Here is a 21384-nt window from a genome sequence, read left to right as displayed (position 1 = left end):
AATGTATAACCACAAAAAAAACAATCATTAATTAGTAAAGACAGTTTATTTACATTTTACAAAAAAAAAACAAATCCTCACTTCTTGCAAAGGCTTGCCATTCCAGTCAAGCAAAATAAGTTATAGATACCATATTTCTCATATTTAGTTTGTTTATAGTTTAGTTGAATGTTATTTAACAACATTTCATCTTTCTATAAAGCACATCTCAAGCAAAATGAAGCGTATTTAGCATCTAATAGACGTATGATCTCAGAATAGCAAAAAACTAAATTTGCCTATTGTATGGCATTTTGTTTTCATCATCAGATCTACCATGATTCATATTTAATCTGCACAACAGTAACTGCTCTGTGTTGAGAATGTTGCTACATTTCAATATCGAAAGACTGTAAAGTCAGATATACATAAAGCCCCTCAACATGGCTGTCATTTTTGCAGTAGAAAATAATTCATAAAATGTTTTAACCCCCTCAGGTGTTAATAAAGTGCAAAGAATCCTTGACAATTAACATAAAAGTTACACATAACTGACAGTTAGAAGTGGGGGGAAAAATCCTCCATTACATGCAACACACTCACTCAACTTTACATTACACATAACTCGTACGCAATTCCATCAACTTAATTTATACTGGAACCATTGTATTTATCTAAAATAGGAAGGTGTAGGGCGGTTTTGAAAGTTAAATTGTTAATAATTGTTTTTATAAAACGAAGAACACATCTGACTTGAGATGAAGAGCATGGTTTGTTATCACTGAAAAAAAGACAGCGAAGGCACAAAAACCAGCAATACATTGTGACGAAATCATTCAAATTAATGGCAAACTGTACTTAAATTTCAATTAGTGGTCATGTATGCAAACGCCTAAAATTAACGTAGCAACGTCAAACATCAACAACTAGTATGAAAGTACTTATTTAAAAAAAAAAAAAATATATAAAAGAAAAATCAATACAGTTGACTTCAGTTTTTATGATTATCAAAAATACCAAACAGATGATTGTCCCTGACTGGTTGCAAGATTGTGTTGTGGCTGCACTAACAAGCCGTGAATGGAATCAGCAATAAACTTGATACAGTGGAACCTCTGAAGTTACTCGCAGTTGGATTATTTTTTCCCATGCCATGGTTAAACTGTCACCATAAAAATACCATTGCTGATGTCAACGGCATCGGCAAAGGAACAGTTTAACATTTGTAACTGTTGTACAAGTGTAAAATAATGTTGTCACTGTAAAACAACAGTCCTACTTTTGATACGAGTGATGTCAAATGTGGTGTTGACAGTGGAGTCTGATCTCAAAATGACCACAAACAGCCAAAGAAAAAGCTAAATACGCCCCACAGCTCTTCTCTTGTTACAAGCTGACCCCAGGGTTCTTCGCAGTCATCTCGCATTCCGACTTTGATATTTTGTGCAACTCTTGCAGGTGATTTTCCTAAAAAGAACACTGGTATCTTCCACATTAGAGGTTCCACTGTATTCAAATATGAACGATAATGCCACTAAACATATTTATGGAACTTACCTGTGTGTTATCATGAATAGGAGGACCATGCACACATACACTCAGTCTTGGACCCCAAAGACTCACTTTAGTACTCTATTTGCACTGAATCTTAGATTATATGCAACTTCATGTTGTTATATTTACAGTCAAATTTGCAAGATTCCATTTTCTACTGGACCTGGAAAATGTTAATCTTGCTCGTGTTTTTCAGCGTCTGTCGCCGGTTGCAGAACCAAACCCGCACCACCTCTCGGTCGTAGTTCAGCTCCTTTGCAATTTCCGTGATCTCCTGGCCTGTCGGCAGCGAGTTCTTCTCGAAGTAGGAGTTGAGGACTTCGATTGCTTGAGGCGTAAAACTGGTGCGCCGCTTACGTTTCTTCGACGGCTCGCCGCCAACAAATTCCATCAGTTTCTGCTGGCCCTTCTGATTCCAGTGCTCGGCCTCGGCAAGCCACTTCTCCAACACTGGCTTCAACTTCTGAGCACTCTTCGGGGTGATGTCCAGCTTTTCAAATCTGCAGCAGACAGATTTTTCATTCAACAAATCAACACAGACCTTTTTTAGGACCTCTTACAGGACAATGCATTTTTTTGTTTGCATAAAAAAAAAATTACAACATTTGCATTAACGTTGCTGTAGGAAGGCCGAATGACAAAATCATCAATAATTGGTGGGGCCAACATTAAGTTGCGTAGAACCCAAAGCATGAGCTCAACAAAGCATGCTGTTACAATTACATTCTAGATCAGGGGTGCCCAAACTTTTTGGATCGAAGATCTACTTTTTGATCAACTAACCTCACGGGATCTACCTTTACCGGCGCGCGCACGCACACACACACACAAATTTAAGATTTACATGCTTTATTTTATTTTTTAAATATTTTTTTAGTGAAAATGAGACTGATTAGTGTGCAGTGTATATTAACACAAAAAAATATATTACTAACATGTACAAAGACACACAAATGGTTGTTTGTTTTTTTTCTTCTCGACACTCCTTGGATCTACTTGGGACCTGTCTTAGATCTACCGGTAGATCAGGATCTACCTAATGGGCACCCCTGTTCTAGATGAACAACACAGACCGTTGTGAAAGTTTTACCAGGTTGATGAATGACTTTGGTACCTTGGGAGGACTTTGGTACCAGAGGATTTAACTGTCAATTTTCCTTACCAATGAAAAAGTGTAAAATGCTCTTCCCCGTTTGCAAAAAAAGATGAGAATTCACCTGCAAATGGCAGATTGGCTGTAGGCCGGGCCCTCTGTAGCAGTCAGAGCCTGTCCCACTTGAGTCTGTGTCAGTCCCAACGAGAGCCGACGGATTTTGAAATTCTTGGCAAACTCTCGTATTTCTTCCAGATTGATGCCCTCCTCACTGCTGGCGGGCTGATGGGTCTCTGTCAGGGTGGGAGGAATACATATGGTACATAAAACTGAAATGCACATAGTACTGATTTTGTGTTTGCATCAAAGGAGCAGATGGACGTACTGCTGACAAGCTGGCCCACTTTTGCCATATCGCCACAGGTGATGGGGAGCGATGAGGATGGCGAGGTGGTGCTCTTGAGTATCGACGGCTGTGGGGCTATGACAACCGGCAATTGGGCGGCAGCTGTTGCCGGTGCCTTGCGAGGGATCATGTACAAATAGGACAAATCAGAAACATTTTGCGAGGCAAAGATGCAAAGCACTGGTAAGGAAGACACAGAATCCCCTGTACCTGGATGGTTGGTTTGGAAGGTGTGGGTGTGACAGCGGGTTTGGGAAGAACAGCAGCAGAAGCTGCTACCGCGGCGGCTCTGTTCCCAACCGCGGCAAAAATCTGACCCTGGGTGTTCAGGAGTAACTGCGGGGTGACCGTCTGGACCTGCAGACCCTGGAGGGGGAGGGTCGAAGTGGCGGCCCCCCCAGCCAGGGAAGCTGGGTTAACTAGCAAAGGAAGGGTTCCTATAACCTGGGAACAGTGTAAAAAGATGTCTCATGGGTCGAATTTAAGCAACAAAAAAAACCTGATTAGCACACATTAGAGAAACTGTCAAAATTGGATTTTGAGTGAGACTGAAAAGGTATTTTTCAGGGCTCTACCAGTCACAATGATGATACTACCATTTATAGATGGAGCTGTATTCCAACCAGAGTGGAATTTTCCACCAGATATTCGGATTTAACTCTTCATTTTAGGAAAATGACTTAAAATGACCACAAAGAGACTTGAAGCGCGATTTGCTGACAAAAGCTCAGACACCTTATCCATTACGACAGACGGCACATAATTGCCATGGGGTTTGTCAGGAACATGTCCAAATCTCCCATTATACATCCCACTGTGCCAACACAACCACCACCGCGCTATTGCACGGCTCAGATGTATTAACGAAACAAAACGCATGATATCACTGCTAATTAATACCCGTCTTACATAAATTAATAAACTCATTACAGTATTCTAAGGGAATTAAAGACGCTCCATCAAAAAAGAGACTCAAACTTTTGATCCAAAGTCATACACCTTATCCATTAGGCGACGCCGTCGAGAGACAACTGTGACAGTGTTTGCCAAGTTTGTCCGTCAGTGGTCGAACTGATGACATCCCCAAGCATGTGCTTATGCACAAGAAATCGTACCATGACGAAATATACTCGACCATCTGAACTGGGGCCTGGACAGCAGACAGTGCTTGAGGATGGAAAAGATTGGCTAGTATTCGTCATTGTGGCCACAACACACTTCACTTTTCCAGAACGAGGATGCATACTAACTGGGCCCTTTAACATCATGCCCGCTGTCCCACAGTATGAATTGCCTAGTGTGAAAAAGTCAGTGTCAGTCAATTCTTCAAGGTGTTAAAATAGCTCCAAGTGGTTTTATTACATGTCAGCTGCAGAAGTTGTGAAAGCGCCATAGAAATTAAAAATTGTTGTATATTACATATGGTAATGTCTATGGTACATGATGTGGTCATGCAAAGGTTTAATTCTGAGGTTGGCAAATAAATGCTGCTACCACTCGTGAAAATACAATGGAATTTGAACTGCCCACTTAAAATTGAGTGACTAAAAAAGAAGTGGATATTAAGTTTGCTGCAATTCTTTATCCTTTGTGTACTATTACAGATGAACGTCAGTGGCCCATTGCTAAGACACCTGGGAACGCTAAAATATGGTGAAAACATGAATAAAGTTTGGCCATTTAAAAACTCTATCCCCTGATTGAGGTCCAGACCAACCTGTCCTTGTGTGGTGGTCAGGATCTGACTGGTGATGCCTGCCATGTTGGACATGGCATTGGTGATAATGGGACTGGAGGTGAGGGAACTCAGAAACTGGGTCTGCGCTCCCAGCGATGCAGCGTTGATCTGAGCAGAAGAACATGATGCTTTGAATGAACAACTGAAAAGTAAAGAGACGCGCAATAGTCAGAGGTAAATCTCAGTTTCGGCTTCCATACAAGTGCGGGATTGATCGCGAGTCCTGCCGTCTGCAGTGCAGCCGCCGAAATGTTGGACTGGCAGTGCACAGCTGAGGGTGGCGTGGCTTGAGCCAGGACCTCTTGAGCAGCCGAAATGATCGCGGCTGGTGTCGACTGAGACGTCAAGCCAATGCATGGTTGCTGCAAGGCTGTTTGCACCGGCTGTATGGCACCTGCTGGAGGCTGGAACACCGCCTCCGTGCTGGTTTGTAGCGGAGGCTGAACTGAATTGAGAACCGTCGCAGCTGTGGGGGAAAATGACCAAGAGGTAAGTCAAAAAGATTATGGCCAAAATGATCATCACAATTATTTAGGTCCATATTGTAATCATGATAATTGCCGTTATTCATCATGTTCGGGAAAATACCTAGTACAGTGAAACTCCTCTACAACGAAACCTACATGGGCGAAAATACCTCCTTGTGTGAAAAAATGTTCACGTATGAAAGCCATTCCCACTTTTCTGCTCCCCCTACAACGTTCCGTTTTGCGAAATCTTTTTCTCTGCTCTTGCCTCGCAACGAGATTCACTACAACGAAAACAAGCCTTCTGCAAAAGTCTAATCCAACTTCAGCATGCCACAACGACCTCTACCGCTTTATTCTGAAATAGCAACAGCAACCACCCCACTGGTTTACACATGCGCAGTAGTATAGGAAGTATTTGTTTCAGACGCAGCATGAACGTCGCATTGCTAAAATGGCAACCAAACGGACCTTTGCATAGCTTTTTCTTTTCTTAACAAAAAACTTCTCTTACGTTTTTTGTGTGTGTTCGTGTTTACGTCTGAGATAAATTTTGCTACAGTGAAAAGTCCCCTGTTGTGAAAAATTTCTTGCTGCAAACATGATTTTACTACTACTACTTTCCAACAAACAATATGTTCACACTTTTTAGGGCAAAATGAAACTTGGCCCACAATATCAAAGCATCAGAGTTGGTGTTGACCCACATGCACGATTCAAATCTCAGTTGGCAACATTATCATTGTCGACCGTCATGACTCATGATGATCATTACCTTGAAGCCCAGCAAAGGGCAGCTTAAGGAGGTTTGCTGGCTGGGTGGCGGCAGCGGCGGCAAGTCCAGACAGAGTGGCCACATTGGTGGTAGGCAGGGTGAGAACAGCCAGACCCCCCTGACCACCGATGGAGCCTGCCATACTGATAGGGATGAGCAAGGGCTGGCCCAGGGAGCCTGTCTGGGCCAACATGCCAGTCATCAGGGTGGCCAGATTTTCTTGTGACAAAACCTGTGTGGTAAAATAGCACAATAACTCAGATGATGTCAGGGCATTCCTTAAGCCCGGCACACTGTAAAAAAAATACATAGCTCGTAAATTTAAGATAAGATAAGATAAGATAAGATATCCTTTATTTGTCCCACACTGGGGAAATTTACAGCCTCCAGCAGCAAGAATGTAGGTAGAAAGAAGAAATAAGAAAAAAAAGCTAAAAAAGGGGCTACAAAAGGAATCTGAGTTGGAACAATTGTATGCGCGCGTGCATGTGCGGGTACGGGTGTGTATGCGTCCAGTTATGTTCGGGATCAACCTTTCCTAAAGAATTTCTGAATCATGTTAAAAATGTGTAGTGTAAATTGTGAACGTCTAAAGCCATACCTGCGGACAAGCTTGCACAGTGACGGGCACGGTGGCCGCGGGAGGCTGCGCCAAGGATACGCTGATGGGTCCAGTCGGACTGAGGCTTTGGACAGCATTGCATGGCGCCTCTCCTGATGCCGCCTGCTGTTTACCAGCTACTGCAGGAGGACAGCGGGTGAGGTGGCAAAGCTGTCGCATCACATTGACGCGCAAATTGAAAATCAAAAGTGTGGCTTCAGCTTACCAACTCCCCCTGTGTTCTGGGGTCCGGCATGGTCATCTCGTGGCCGGCTACCCTCGCGTTGGGCCCCTGCTTCCTCTCTTTTGCTCTCACTACTCTTCCCTTCTTGTACCGATGAAGGCAAAGACGCATCAACCTCAACCTCTAGGACGCGTATCGTCTCATGGCCAGACATCACGATGACCTGAAGATGAAGGGACAATCTAGTATGAAACAGAAGACTGATGCACATTTGAGTCTGTTCAACTGATCTTTCAAAATTCAGGAGACAGACTAACTATAAAGCTCATTCACAGTTAGCACCCACGTGAGACCATTATGCTGCATTCAAGAGAGGCTGGAAAGTCGCAAACATCACACTTGGAGCTTACAAGGCTTAACTTGAAAGGATTCCAGTTGAAGATAAATGGATGACAATGAGAGCAAGCAGTGGACCGCTCAAGGCAAATTTTCAGTGGCCATACAACTCAGCGTTGGGAGAAATTTGGGGGAGGAAATAAGCCTCTCAAATCTCACCGTCATAGTGGAACTGTCAATTTAGAATGAATCATAGAATCATTTAGATATCAATTTATAATGACTAACAATCAGTCACTCCATCAATTGACTATGATACCCATCACTGGTTTCCAAGTGTGTAAAACCGACAGGGAGGAATTGGGGCGCATTTGTCTGATGCTGAACTTAATTTACACTCCGTCTGACTTTGCAAAACTTGATTTGATACAATTTGGGCTGTGTTTTCTTCTGAGAAGTTCCATTCAGAATAAACCACGAATTTGATTTCAAGGATACACAAATGTGAAAGGTTGAGATGTGAGATGAACGGAGAACAAGGTGGGGAGAGAGAGAGAGAGAGAAAAGGGATGCATACCTGGTTGCCTCTGGCAGGGAATTTCAAATGGCAGGGTTTAAATGGCTGAAAAAAGACTTCTGCGCTCAGACAGTGAACAGCTAAAGGAGGACAAAGATGCCGAGCATGTTAAAATACAAATGAGGAGAGCATGAGTACAGCAACATAAACAAACATTGGTAAGCACCAGCCAACAACCGGCTCAAGCAGTGTTTTCTTTCAAACATCCCTTGGCACACCAGTACAGAGCAATCCTTCCCATCCACACACAACAGCCGTTTTTAGACCATGAAAAAAGCAAAGTGCTGCAGGGTGGAATTTATCATACATAAAGCATACAAAGTAGGACAGGGAGTCAATGACGATTTTTCAAAAGAAATATCAATGTAAGCTTGAAAGCAGGGTTGTCCAAACTCTTTCTTTCAAGAAAAACAAACAGGAGGAAGGACCACTTTTCCAAAACCAACACTTTTAATTCATTCAGCTATCAGATTAACATATTTGAGGCAAATTTATATGTGTAGATAGATAGATAGATAGATAGATAGATAGATAGATAGATAGATAGATACTGTAGATAGATAGATAGATAGATAGATAGATAGATAGATAGATAGATAGATAGATAGATAGATAGATAGATAGATAGATAGATAGATAGATAGATAGATAGATAGATAGATAGATAGATAGATAGATAGATAGATAGATAGATAGATAGATAGATAGATAGATAGATAGATAGATAGATAGATAGATAGATAGATAGATAGATAGATAGATAGATAGATAGATAGATAGATAGATAGATAGATAGATAGATAGATAGATAGATAGATAGATAGATAGATAGATAGATAGATAGATAGATAGATAGATAGATAGATAGATAGATAGATAGATAGATAGATAGATAGATAGATAGATAGATAGATAGATAGATAGATAGATAGATAGATAGATAGATAGATAGATAGATAGATAGATAGATAGATAGATAGATAGATAGATAGATAGATAGATAGATAGATAGATAGATAGATATCTCCCCATACTGTATCTGCAACCGCATATCCGCCTCAGGTACACAGCACACCACCAAACAAAAATTCGGATAAACAGGTTAATTCCACCTCTTTCCATTGAATGGGAGAGCATTATATTGCTCTACCTGTCACTGTATGTCAATGACACACATTTGTGACAAAAACATTTCTGGGGGTGGGCCCGAACCTCCCATGTCTTAATTTGGTAGAGTTCATCTTTTTTTCCTCGAGTGCCAGCTTATTCACCTAACCATAGCAGCAATAGTTCATGCTATGCTCAAGAGTAATATACCGCCAACGCAGGAAGGCCATCCATTCATCCATCCATTTTCTGAACCGCTTGATCCTCACTAGGGTCGCGGGGGGTGCTGGAGCCTATCCCAGCTGTCTCCGGGCAGTAGGCGGGGGACACCCTGAATCAGTTGCCAGCCAATCGCAGGGCACACAGAGACGAACAACCATTCGCACTCACACTCACACCTAGGGACAATTTGGAGTGTTCAATCAGGCTGCCATGCATATTTTTGGAATGTGGGAAGAAACCGGAGTACCCGGAGAAAACCCACGCAGGCCCGGGGAGAACATATTGTACGGCGCCTGTTGCCAGCAATAGCCGATAGCAGCTAGCAAGAGGTGTCGGATTACTATTCAAAGGCAGTTTTAATTGCGCTAAGTGACAGCACATTTTGATGCTAACAGCTCGACACAGTGGCCATTCCTACGGATCACTGTTTAACAAACCTGGTTGACTCCAGTGTGTTGTTTTAGCCAGCAAAATCGCTCATGGATGTGATGTCATTTTGTCTCAAGACATTTGTTTAAATATGGAAAACACATATGTAAATGATAATTGATTTACTGTATTTATATGAACATTTATAATGTTTTAAATTTTTCATGGCGGCCCGGTAGTCCAGTGGTTAGCACGTCGGCTTCACAGTGCAGAGATACCGGGTTCGATTCCAGCTCCGGCCTCCCTGTGTGGAGTTTGCATGTTCTCCCCGGGCCTGCGTGGGTTTTCTCCGGGTGCTCCGGTTTCCTCCCACATTCCAAAAATATGCATGGCAGGCTGATTGAACACTCTAAATTGTCCCTAGGTGTGAGTGTGTGTGCGAATGGTTGTTCGTCTCTGTGTGCCCTGCGATTGGCTGGCAACCGATTCAGGGTGTCCCCCGCCTACTGCCCGGAGACAGCTGGGATAGGCTCCAGCACCCCCCGCGACCCTAGTGAGGATCAAGCGGTTAGGAAGATGAATGAATGAATAAATTTTTCATTTTAATTTTTAAAAATATTGTCCTGTTTGTTTCTTGATTCAGTTGAGTAGGATATCCACATACCAAAATATTCTGCAGCCCTAGTGTGGTGTGTGTTAAAAAATATTTTTCGACCGCGATCGGCTCAGAAAACTGTTGGAGACAAAAATTGTAAATGGTAAACTTTTGTAATATTTACAATCACATGTCCTTATGCGTGTGGTAAACACAGAGTTTGGCCAATCACTGACTCCGTGACATCAGACGGAAGAATAGCCAGGTAGGAAGCAACCTGAAGCTTGTGCTGTTAATCAAGTCAAGTACAACTTTATTGTCAAATGTGCTGTACAGCACATATGAAATTTCTTCCCTCCCAAGACAACATGCTGCGGGTGAAGAGAATATAGCAAAAAAGAAAATAGCAAAATAATACAAGACAACACATAAGACATAGACAATCGTGCAATCTGAACCACTTTCTTGCATACACTTTGTTGTCTGAAGCAGTTGAAAAAGATGAAAAGAGGAGAGAATCAAAGTGTCCTTCGCCGAGTGAAAAGTGCATATTTTGGAAATTATACTATTGGAATTTCGTTCCAAGTTCTGTATGCGTTCTGCATGTATATCTCAAGTGTCTGCAGAAGAAGAAGGTCTTTGGAAAGTGAGCTACCTGCTCGTTGACAGCAAGCGGAGCATCTCTGACAGGAGGGTCCTGGGGCTTCATTGCTTGGCTGTAACACCTCTATCCTCCTGGGTTGCAAATAAACAGTCAAATGTGTCTCTTTGAAGATACTCATTTAAATGGAAACACATGGAACGTTTGGTATTCTTGGCTATTTGTGGGGCAGACTATTTAGAGGGGCCTATAAACAGGCCCCCCTGTGTTGCACTTGGCTGCAGATGAGATGGGGGCTGGATGACTTCTCCTGATAACAGGCATGAGGTGAATGCAAAAATTGAAAGCCAAAACGAAAATCGGGGTAACGCTTTCCCTGCCACTGAGGTGCAGTTCAGACATGCGGATGTGCCAAAAGTTGAGCGGGTGATAATGGTCTCGCCGTCATGCGCGACCCCTCCGTTCGAACCAATAAAAGTCTCGTCGGTCACTTTAGGACATCGCCGCTAGACTGCCATATTCGCCGTTATGAATCGGTCTCTCTTTATCATAAATATATAAATTATGCTAATTGCGAGCATTGCATATGAACCCAAACTCATTTCCTGTCGCAGTTTAACTGCTGCGCGCGAACGAGGTGACAAGAGTCGTGCTTTTTATGATTATGTTTTCTTTTGTCATTTTTTAAACAGAAAACTTACCGGTTCTAAAAGATCCTTGTCACAGTTTGGTTCAGTCGCAGCTAATTAAAAATGCATCTCAGCTCCCAGACAGGCGCAGTGGCTGCACACACAAAAGCCATTTGCATTGATAAGAAGGAGGGCTGCAATGTTTTGGGGAATCTGGCCTCTTGCGTCGCCTCGCCGCGATGCCAACACGTCGGCTCATCCCTCCCACCTTCCAAAAAAAGCCTTCGGGTGCCTCACAAGCTCCCAAAGTCGGTGGGAATCGCCTGAAATGTGCCCTTTTCGCCACTACGTCATGAACATAATTTATGCAAGAAAAAAATCTTGCATTGAAAATGTCTGCCGCGAGTTGAGAGGCGCCGTGGCGCTCTTAAAGGGCCAGCGCACCAAATATGGTCCAGACCCCAGACACGGGCGCTTGCAAGTGTGCGTAATGTTACCATCAACTCACTTACCGGGACTCTTCCCTGTTTCACTTTAGTTTCAAGTACGAAGGGATACCTCACATTTTATTTTTGTTTTGCTACATTTATCACAGCAGAGGTGATTCAAGAAAATAGAGGCAATAACTAGGGTCACATTTGGGGGGTTACATTTTAGTTTTTGAATATTAATATCTTACAATTAATCTTACACAACATCGAACAGGACAGTCAGTGCAGTGGTTACCTCTGTATCAAAGTTGTGAGGTTTTGCTTCTTGGCTCTGGCATTCCTGTGTGGAGCTGACATGCTCTTTTTGTGCATGTGTAGGTATTCCGTTTCCTTCCAAAATCAAAAATCTTTCAACCATTCATTAGCAGGGGCAAGTTTTGGGCCAGAGGTTTAGGGGTGCCGTGCCCCTGGACATTTAAACATTTTGTACATTTGAATGCAATTTAATTCCCACATTTATGAGAGATAAGCATAGCACTTATTGGTCATGGACATCCAACGACTTATCTTCTCAGTAGTAAACAAAGGACAGTGGCGCCATCTCTGACCACCTGAAATGTTTCCTGGCTAGGTAAAAAAGTGTCAGTTAACTCTTACCCAACAACATAAATAGTGTGCAACAATGAAATTCAGCAACAAGAAGATATGCTATTGCTGAGGCGCGGGAGCGATGCTTTCATTTTGTTGTGAAAATATTACGTTTCAACATTGTACTGGATGTAAACACGCACTTCTCTCTTGTTTTAAAAGGACGTGTATTTAAAAAAAAAACAGATAATATCTTAAATTTTAGGGGGGCTTTGAACGCCCTTCCCCTCATTATGGGCTGATAGAAACACTCATGCATGTTATCTTAAGAGAAAATGAAATCGGGGGTTACAAATCTGCTTTACAAGCACCTTGAATTTGAACTACAACTTTTTTTCCCCCATGTTAAATTATGAAGACCTGTAAAATATGAGATGGGCTAGAAACAAGTTCACTTTTATTTACGATGCCATTTTTGGACTACTGCCCTTTGCAAATGTAACTTGTTCACACATAGAAGTGTTGATTCCTTGCTTTCAAATATCAATGTTGTTGCTAATTGTTCATTTTGCATGCACTGAATTGGGCCCTTTCTGTCCCTTCAACATGGAAACTGTTGCAAAAGGACTGAAAACTAAAGGAATTTGTCTCATGAAATGACTTGAATCCAGGCCAAGAGCACTTGAGACAGTCTCATTAACCTGCAACTGTTTTATCTAATTTGAGTGTTATTTTAAATTGTGTTGAAGCTGTAACTTTTTGTCATTGCGCTTTTTGTAATTTGACCTCTTGGCCAGCACTCCCCTGAGAAATGTTTTTTTTTTAATCTTACTGGGACATTCCTGGTCATTAAATTAAGGTGAAATAAAAATAAATAATATTTGAAGATGAAAACACTTGCAGTGATTGATAGAAATCACTTACCTTGTTAAATACATAACATACAGTGCAATGGTCACTTGGTCAGGGTCTTTACATAGATGAACGTCACCATCATCATTAATAATATACATGAAGGTATATTGTGCAAACGAGTTATTTCAGAAGTGTGTATCAAATTGGTAGCCCTTTTCACGAATCAGCACACAAGAAGTTGCTCTTCGTTTCAAAACAAGATAGGTGACGCCGACTCTAAAGTTCCTAGGGCTTAAGCATAAATTTGAATGGCTGTTTGTCTTCATGTGCCCTTGCAGTTTGACTGGAGAGCATTCATGGGTACCTCGAATTTAGCCCAAAATCTATCTATCTATCTATCTATCTATTTATCTATCTATCTATCTATCTATCTATCTATCTATCTATCTATCTATCTATCTATCTATCTATCTATCTATCTATCTATCTATCTATCTATCTATCTATCTATCTATCTATCTATCTATCTATCTATCTATCTATCTATCTATCTATCTATCTATCTATCTATCTATCTATCTATCTATCTATCTATCTATCTATCTATCTATCTATCTATCTATCTATCTATCTATCTATCTATCTATCTATCTATCTATCACGGCCCAACAGTTGACTCTCGCCATTCACTCGTCAGCTCCACCATTGACCGGTAGGGGACGCGCTACGAAATAACCAACCAGCCGCGCTTGCCCGCCGAAAGAGAGCAGGTGACGTCACCACTGTCCACAACAACAAGAGGCAGAAAAACAAGGAAGTGGATTATTGCCATTCAACGTCGTGATTCTGTTCGTTTTAGCGACTCTGTGACAAGACTCGCAGAGTCTCCAGATATACACTGATATCCTCTGAACTTCGAACAAGATCGTAACAATGAACAACAAAGGTATTTTATCCGCACATACTGAGTCTTTTCACCCCGTCAGCTGCTTGCTAAGCGTCGCTAACGCTAAAGGTAGCAATGCTAGGTGTTTTGGACAACCGAGTTGGGCTACTTAACAATACGCTGACGGTGGCCGTCGGAATTTCTGAGAAACACGTTGAATTTAGCGTTTTATAATGTCAGATTAAAAATTAAAACACGATTTAGTTCAAACGAAGGGATGTGTGGTCAGATGATATCGTATTGATTATTATCAGGCGATCATGTAATGTGGTCAGTTTTGGACGAGCTGTTTATGGATTCATTTTCCCAGGAAGAGTAAGAGAGTTGATGTCTGTACGGCTCAGTTATATTAATAGTCGCTATTATAGCTTGCTCAAATGAACACATTGACATAGGCCACGGTACGTTCTTTTGTCCCAATTCTTTTTAAACAAACATAAGCAACAATTTATCTGTATTACAACTCAGATAATTTATAATACATGTTTTGGTTTTCATATGTTAGGCTTGTGTTAAAACAAAGGCAGATATACTATGAATCAACATTAAATACTTTTTAAAATATCTACTTAAATTAGAGTTATTAACTTATCAAACACTTTGACTTGCAGTCTTTTCAGCATTCACTATGACAACTTAAGAAAATTCGACCAAACAGGTGTCCTTGTAGAAATGCCAGATGGGCAATTTCTATGGCCAAGGAAGACGACAAAAGAAAAATCTCTCACTTTTTCAGCATTCTTGTTTGAGTTTTCCAGTATGTGTATATTTGTTAAAGGTATGTTTTGTCTTGCAGGCTCATATCCACAGCAGAGTGTTTACCCTCAGCAGAGCACCGGCCCTGTTTACCCCCATGCTATGCAAATCTCTCCTCAGGCGCCTCCTTACACGGACACGCCACCCGCATACTCTGAGGTAACCGTAGAGATGGTGGCGATGAGCCAGATTGTAAAAAATGTTAACAACTTCTTCTGTGTGTTTCCACAGATCTACCAGCCCAGATATGTGCTTCCCCATCAGGTAACTGGCCAGGTACCTCAGATGACCTCCCCTTATGTGGGTACTCAGGTCTACATGCCCATGCAGCCGCAGATGCCCGTCGGGGCAATGGCCCAGAACGTCCCCCTGGCTTACTATCCCATGGGAGCCGTGTACCCCCCTGGTTCCACAGTGATGGTTGAGGGTGCCTTCGATGCTGGCGCTCGCTTTACCGCTGGCAGCAGCGTTTCCATCCCGGTGAGTGTTTGCCGTCAGCATGTTGACATACCATTGCAGGGCTCTGTGCGCGCCTGAATTTTGCGATGTGGCAACTGAAAAAATATGATAAGTTATACTTGTACAATCAGCCAATGTCGCCTCGGCTCGAAAATACATATTAATTTGAAGCTTGGGGAAAAAATTTTGTGGGGGGGACTAACTGTCTGTGTCCCATTCGCTTAAATAAGCATCGCAGTTCGGCTGCACGCTCTGATTCCCCATGCTTCAATGCAATTGTACTTGAACCATGGCACAAAGTGAAATTTCATCACCACATTAATATGTCCAATAATGCTCAGAGCCGCAGACTATGACTAACGATGACTTTATTGTATGCTCGCCACCCGAGTGAGGAAAAGTGGTTCTGAAACATTCGGACAGTGCACTGCGTCCTACTCTCACATTAGTAATTAATACTCAATGGAATACACACGGCCATGGCTTGTTGAAGTGTAGCTATGTTTTGATTTTGGTCCTTGTTAATGTCTTCACATTGGCCATTGTCACTAAAATATTTAGGGTTCTGTCTTTATTAATAAATGTGTGCGTGGGCATTATTGAACTGCAGTCCTGTGGTAATCTCCCTGGCAAAATTGTAAAACGATGAAAAATCAGAAAAAAAGTTGAGGAAGTGAATTTTTATAGTCAAGTCAACAGTATTTATAGAGCACTTTCAAACAGCCATCGCTGCATACAAAGTGCTGTACATGGAGCAATTTAACATGCACAATAAACAGTAAGACAAATCGGTAATAAAGGCGGTAGAAAGCACCAAGCAGTAAAATCAAGAACAAATCTAAGTCATGCTGAGTCGAACGCCAAAGAATACAAGTGAGTTTTGAGGAGGCCTTTAAAGATGATGATATAGGTTGATAGATAGGTGAATGTGATGCAGGCGAAAATCATAAATGAGTGTTTATAAATTTTTCTTATAGTACTTATTTATTTTGAAGGTTATTTGTTTTATATTTAGGGATGTTCAATACCATTTTTTTTCAGAATAATATTGGCAAGATTATTCAACTCCTCATAACCGATTCCACTAGTCCTTTTGATAAAATTCTGTTAAACCAATGACAAATCATTTTAAATGATTTCAGTAAGATTGATGACTGAAAGAGAGAACTTAAGTCTAAAATCAAACACAAACAACTCACTCTGAATTTACGATTCATTTGTATTATAAAAATGAACAAAAGTGCAAAAATTAAGCTAACAACTCCCTGAGAATTTTCCTTTGGGGACTTGGGGAGTGATTGAATTGATGGTCTATTCTATTTCCCCTCAGCCCCCACCCCCGGGGCATGCCCCAAATGCGGCCCAACTGGCGGCCATGCAGGGCGCCAACATGGTCATGACGCAGCGCAAGAACAACTTCTTCTTGGGCGGCTCCAGCGGAGGTTACACCATCTGGTAACAGCAGCTGCTCCCTCGCGCTTACACCCAATCCAGCGCCCACCCTCTTCCCCAACATCACGTCCCTCCCCATCTCCTCCTTAGGCTGCTTAGCCACAATACTGAAATCACGTAATGGAATGTAATGTTTTTGAGCCCTTGTGAAAGGTACAGTACTCCACTTGTAACCTAGCGATCAAATGACCAACGCAAGTATTTTACTCGAATCCATCCCATCATATTTCATTGCGTCTTGCTTTGGTTTTAGTTTAGGTCATTCCAGGTTCACGCGGATGGTGGCCTGTGCTTTGACACTCGTTGTTAAGTAGGTTAGCCAGGTAGCTAAATTTGATAGATTTTGCAAGGGTTAGGCTCTCTACGGTAACGCCATAAAGTCAACTTAGAGGGAAAGTCAAGTCAACATTTTTCTTGACAATAATATGTTTGGTGTCCTCCACTGTTCTAAGCACTGTATTCAGATTCATATTGCGTGTGTGGAATATAAATTGAGCGGAAAATCCATCCATTTTTGTCCATCTCAAGGAATGGCCATTTTGCTCTGGAAACGGCCTTCATGGCTCACCTGTTTTCTGGTTTTGGTCATTTGGTGACATTTGCGAGCTCTGCTCTAAGGTGCTGTGGTGTACAAGATAAAACAGGTGAATTTTTATTCCACACACGTCACTTGAATCAGGATACCGTGTGACTTGACTTCCCGTTTAAGAGATCAACATTTGGAAAACAGCATCACTTACCAAACCAATAAATAACATCATAACACCACCTTGGCTCAAAATAAAATCATATAAAAGTCTGTGATCAAGTCTGCACCAGAGATTCTCAACTGGTCTCATATGTTTTTCCCTTTGGCCATTCTATCAGATATCAAACCAAATTGTTGTGTGAAAACGTATCGGAGCGCATTACGGGGAACTGAGGAGTCAAGTTAAACTGATCATCAACACCACACAATAAGGCCACAAATTAAAAGTGAAGTGAAATATGAGAAAATATTCAAATACACAAAGACAGCAGCACAAATCTGAAGTCAAGACGCTAAGCTGCTCTGTTTCTTAAGGAGTGCAACTGGCCATTTAATGCCTTTTTAAAATTATTTTTGACAACCAGTTGAAAATGACTCGTCTGGAGACCAAAATATCTCACTTAATTCTGCATCTATCGAAAAGAAATTAGGCAATAGGCAATTTATGTCGTTTATGATAGTCAAGCTGCTTCAGTGAAAGTGAAACACAATTGCAAAGTTGAACGCAATGGGAAAAAAATCCCCACTCGTCTTTTTTTTCCTTTCAAAGCCTTTTAGTGTAGTTAAACTTTTGGATGTTGTATTTACATGTAAATATCAGTATGACTATCACAAGAAATTCTCAAGAAAAAAACGTGCATCGAGCTAGATTGAATTTGTTGCCCTCGATGTTTTAAAAAAACATAAAAAAGCAAGTCGCATTTAAAGAACTGAAAGTCAAGAAATGTAAAAATGCACTTGCAGAAAAAGTGGTTTACTGTACCTTGTGGGGCAACGTGTAGATTTAACATAGTCAAGTGCCAAAGAGCACTGGGGGATTGTCCCCGTTTAAAGAAACAAAACGTTCAAAAGAAAACGGAACAAGATTTTTTCAATCCAAATGAGTTGACTGGGACAGGCTGGTTGGTATAACATTTGTAGCTTGTTCATTTTTTTTTTTTTTTTTGTCGGATACCTAGAGTTTATACACTAAATGTCTGAAGCGTGCTTATCGGTCTAAGTATTTCTGTTGTTTAATTTGGTATTAATTTACTTTTGAGGAAAAGCCCGCCCCCGCACCCCTTTCAATCTGGCACGTTTGAATAGGTTCCTTGGTTTCCATTAGTGAGGCTCATTCAATTTTTTGTTTATTAAACAAAACAAAAAAAAACAACAACAGTTCAAGTCAGTTTTACCAAAGAAAACAACGACGTTTTATATTATCCAATAACCAGTTATGGGCTTTTGCACAATTGTTCAAACAATATTGTGAGTTTCATCATCTTTAATTTGCACATTACTGGTAATTTAATGAAATCCGACATGCACTGCTAAACTAAAATGACAAATTCCAGAAAGGATGTTGGTGGTTATTTTTTGCAGAAAACTGTGAAATATTGTACTAAGAAGCTTTACTGCTGTTTGCGTGAATGCGTTTATTTAACAAGATCCAATCAGAAAACAACTACTAGCTTTATGTTTGACTATTTCATGTCTTACTTTAATATTGTAATGTAAAGTTAGCGTACAGGCCGTGTAAGGGTTGGGAAGGACGATACAGTTGCAAGAAAAAGTATGTGAACCATTTGGAATTACCGGTACTTGGATTTAATTGCTCATAAAATAGTGTTCTGATCTTTGTCTAAATCACAACAGACAAACACAGTCTGCTTGAACCAATAGCACACAATTTTATGTTCTCGTTTTGTTATTTTTTAAACACCATGTAAATATTCACAGTGTGGGTTGGGAAAAAGAATGTGAACCCTTAAGCCACAGGTGTCAAACTTAAGGCCCGGGGGCCAGATCCGGCCGACCGGGTCCATTTTACATAGCACGTGAAAGCAAATCAATTGTGTCAAATTGCTAAAATCTGTTCTGAAATATTAAATTGTCATGTGTCGTAAATAACGTTGAGATTTTGCAATAATTTTGTGAGCCTGCTTACCCTCATTTGAACAACAATTGATCAAAACATTTTAATCGACTTGAGTGATTTCAAAACTAGTAAACTATTAATTTGTTGTGTACAAGTAATCATTTTGTGGTTTCATTGTCATCACGGCCCTCTAAGGGAAGACGTAGCTCCAAATTGGCCCACGACTAAAATGAGTTTGACACCCCTCTAATAAGATAATACAAGTGAGCCACCTGGAGTCCAATCAATTAGCTAGATTGAAGTGGTTGGGTAAAGCTGCCCTGCCCTATAAAACCCACACAACTTTGGAGTTTGCTATTCTCAAGACCCCCATTGTCTGATATGAACCATGCTTCGCACAAAAGAGCTCTCAGAAGACCTACGATGAAGGATCGTCGACATGCATAAAGCTCGGAAGGGTTACAAAAGTATCTCTAAAAGCCTTGTTGTCCATCAGTCCACGGTGAGACAGCATTAGTTGTTGTGACTTGGATGAAGATCAGAACACATTTCATAATCAAATTATACACAAAATCCAGGTCATTCCAAAGGGCTCACATCCTTTTTCTTGCAACTGTATAGCTCAGACAAATTTGAGGTGAAATTAGGGGCAATGGTGGGGATTTGTCACCAAATGGAGACACGTGACTGAGCTTAGCCAATCACCGGGCTGTATCCGTGGTTGCAAAAAACAAAAAAAAAACGCTGCATGATAAGATGATGAAACCCCCTCAGATACATTTATTTTTCATGTTGCCCTCTACCCGAAAATTTACGTCTCCATACACTCATCAGTAAAATACTACATGGTTGGGTGAGTCTATTCAAAACAATTTCCATGACATCCGAGGGTAGATAATTGCTGGTTTACAGCACTCACGTTTGTTTCCAGAGTTGAACCAAAATGTTCATTTTTTTTCTCTTTCTGTATGCTGTGACTTGTGCTTTTTGTTTTTAAACTACACAATTTGAACAAGAATTTGCTGTTTGCAGATATTCTTCACTGGGTATCCGACGAACCGCGTTCAGGTTTTGGAGGCTGTCGCCAGAGGGAAGCAAAATAAAGGTTCTTGTAACGGTGATGTGGTTGTGGAAAGAGTCATTCAGGCAAAAGCTCCTGAAGAAGAGCAGGGCACAGCTTCCAAAACTTGAACGGCCTTGTTTAGTTTTTTTGTTTGTGGTTTTTTTCGTTTTGTTTGTTTGTTTTTTTTGTGACGGTGGTGCCAGCAATATGAAGTACTTCCTGTACGAGTACAGCAGTCATGCCAACCACAACCCGACAGGCTTCCTCTCTGGTAAAGGATCATGGACATTCCTGATTCAGGGATTCTCTTTCCGATGTTTAAAAAAAAAAAAAGAGAGCCGCAGCGCTAAAGCGACAACGGACTTCTTATGCACATGTTCTGTCGTCAGATGACTAAAGGAGATGAGTGTCAACGACTTAGGTGCACTTAACTTTTTTATACTAAACTTAAGATTTAAAAGTGTAAGTTTAGAATCAATGTTATTTTGGGGATTTGAGAAGTTTGTTTAAATTTATTCACATATGTATTCAAAGGGGGCACACTGCTAAATAAAGGACATTTGTTGTTTTTTTTTTGTAATGTGATGAGAATATGAATGTATTTTGTTCTTTTTTTCATTTCAGAGTGAACAGGTGCTGCCAAATTACTCACAAGGTTACATTCTTACAACTTCACTTAGAACCGCATGATAGTAGACCAATAATTTCTGCAGCACTTCTCTTGGAGCCGTGATAACTGAAGTACCGGTACTTTGAAAGCATTTTGTTACAGCTGCAGCTGTTTGTTGTGAAAGCGCCTCAGAATTCAAGAGGAGTTGATTTGCTTTCCATCTGACTTTGAGTAAAGGCACACTACAATTAGAGGTGAAGCCTATTTCAGTGGTTACTAGTCAACGTTTTTTTCTGCAACGAACCAGTTCCTGATTTTTTTTCTCAATTACTAATGCATATTCCCAACCGCAAACTAAATGCAGAGGGAGGCTGATGACATGCAT

General features: G+C 41.0%; 2 protein-coding genes across 6 annotated transcripts; one reads left to right on the top strand and one right to left on the bottom strand.

The window, feature by feature from the left end:
• Positions 1–27: 27 nt before the first annotated feature.
• pou6f1 (POU class 6 homeobox 1) lies at positions 28–11664 on the bottom strand. 4 transcript variants are annotated; one of them, XM_052059456.1, is made up of 12 exons: positions 11306–11664; positions 10659–10738; positions 7711–7790; positions 6840–7020; positions 6614–6753; positions 6013–6244; positions 4971–5236; positions 4750–4878; positions 3243–3476; positions 3012–3147; positions 2751–2919; positions 28–2033 (listed from the first exon to the last, which is right to left on the bottom strand). In XM_052059456.1, the coding sequence occupies exons 4-12, from the start codon at positions 7009–7011 to the stop codon at positions 1688–1690; spliced, it is 1824 nt and encodes a 607-aa protein (XP_051915416.1). In that variant the 5' UTR covers positions 7012–7020; positions 7711–7790; positions 10659–10738; positions 11306–11664; the 3' UTR covers positions 28–1687. The 4 variants fall into 4 exon arrangements, with proteins under 4 accessions (XP_051915416.1, XP_051915413.1, XP_051915415.1 ...); XM_052059453.1 differs by lacking the exon at positions 7711–7790; XM_052059455.1 differs by lacking the exon at positions 7711–7790 and having other exon boundaries at positions 6614–6750.
• A 2201-nt stretch (positions 11665–13865) lies between these two features.
• Positions 13866–20964, top strand: dazap2 (DAZ associated protein 2). Of its 2 annotated transcripts, XM_052059581.1 has the most exons (5): positions 13866–14053; positions 14850–14968; positions 15041–15073; positions 15140–15289; positions 16599–20964. In XM_052059581.1, exons 1-5 carry the CDS (start codon positions 14041–14043, stop codon positions 16725–16727), a joined length of 444 nt encoding a protein of 147 aa, XP_051915541.1. In that variant the 5' UTR covers positions 13866–14040; the 3' UTR covers positions 16728–20964. The 2 variants fall into 2 exon arrangements, with proteins under 2 accessions (XP_051915541.1, XP_051915540.1); XM_052059580.1 differs by having other exon boundaries at positions 13867–14053; positions 15041–15289.
• Positions 20965–21384: the final 420 nt, after the last annotated feature.

This window comes from Hippocampus zosterae, chromosome 2 (assembly GCF_025434085.1).
Source record: "Hippocampus zosterae strain Florida chromosome 2, ASM2543408v3, whole genome shotgun sequence".
NCBI lineage: Eukaryota > Metazoa > Chordata > Actinopteri > Syngnathiformes > Syngnathidae > Hippocampus > Hippocampus zosterae.
The sequence above is the reverse complement of the archived record's forward strand: the minus strand, read 5'-3'. Positions and strand labels throughout refer to the sequence as shown.

Excerpts from the sequence above, each read along its gene's own strand:
- dazap2 (XM_052059580.1), top strand. Across the intron at positions 14,969-15,040 it reads CGCCACCCGCATACTCTGAG|ATCTACCAGCCCAGATATGT; the intron begins GTAACCGTAGAG and ends GTGTTTCCACAG. Across the intron at positions 15,290-16,598 it reads GCAGCAGCGTTTCCATCCCG|CCCCCACCCCCGGGGCATGC; the intron begins GTGAGTGTTTGC and ends ATTTCCCCTCAG.
- pou6f1 (XM_052059453.1), bottom strand. The coding sequence starts at position 10,712 with ATGAAGCCCCAGGACCCTCCTGTCAGAGATGCTCCGCTTGCTGTCAAC. Across the intron at positions 6,754-6,839 it reads CCAGAACACAGGGGGAGTTG|TAGCTGGTAAACAGCAGGCG; the intron begins GTAAGCTGAAGC and ends GTCCTCCTGCAG. Across the intron at positions 3,148-3,242 it reads CTTCCAAACCAACCATCCAG|GCACCGGCAACAGCTGCCGC; the intron begins GTACAGGGGATT and ends ATCCCTCGCAAG.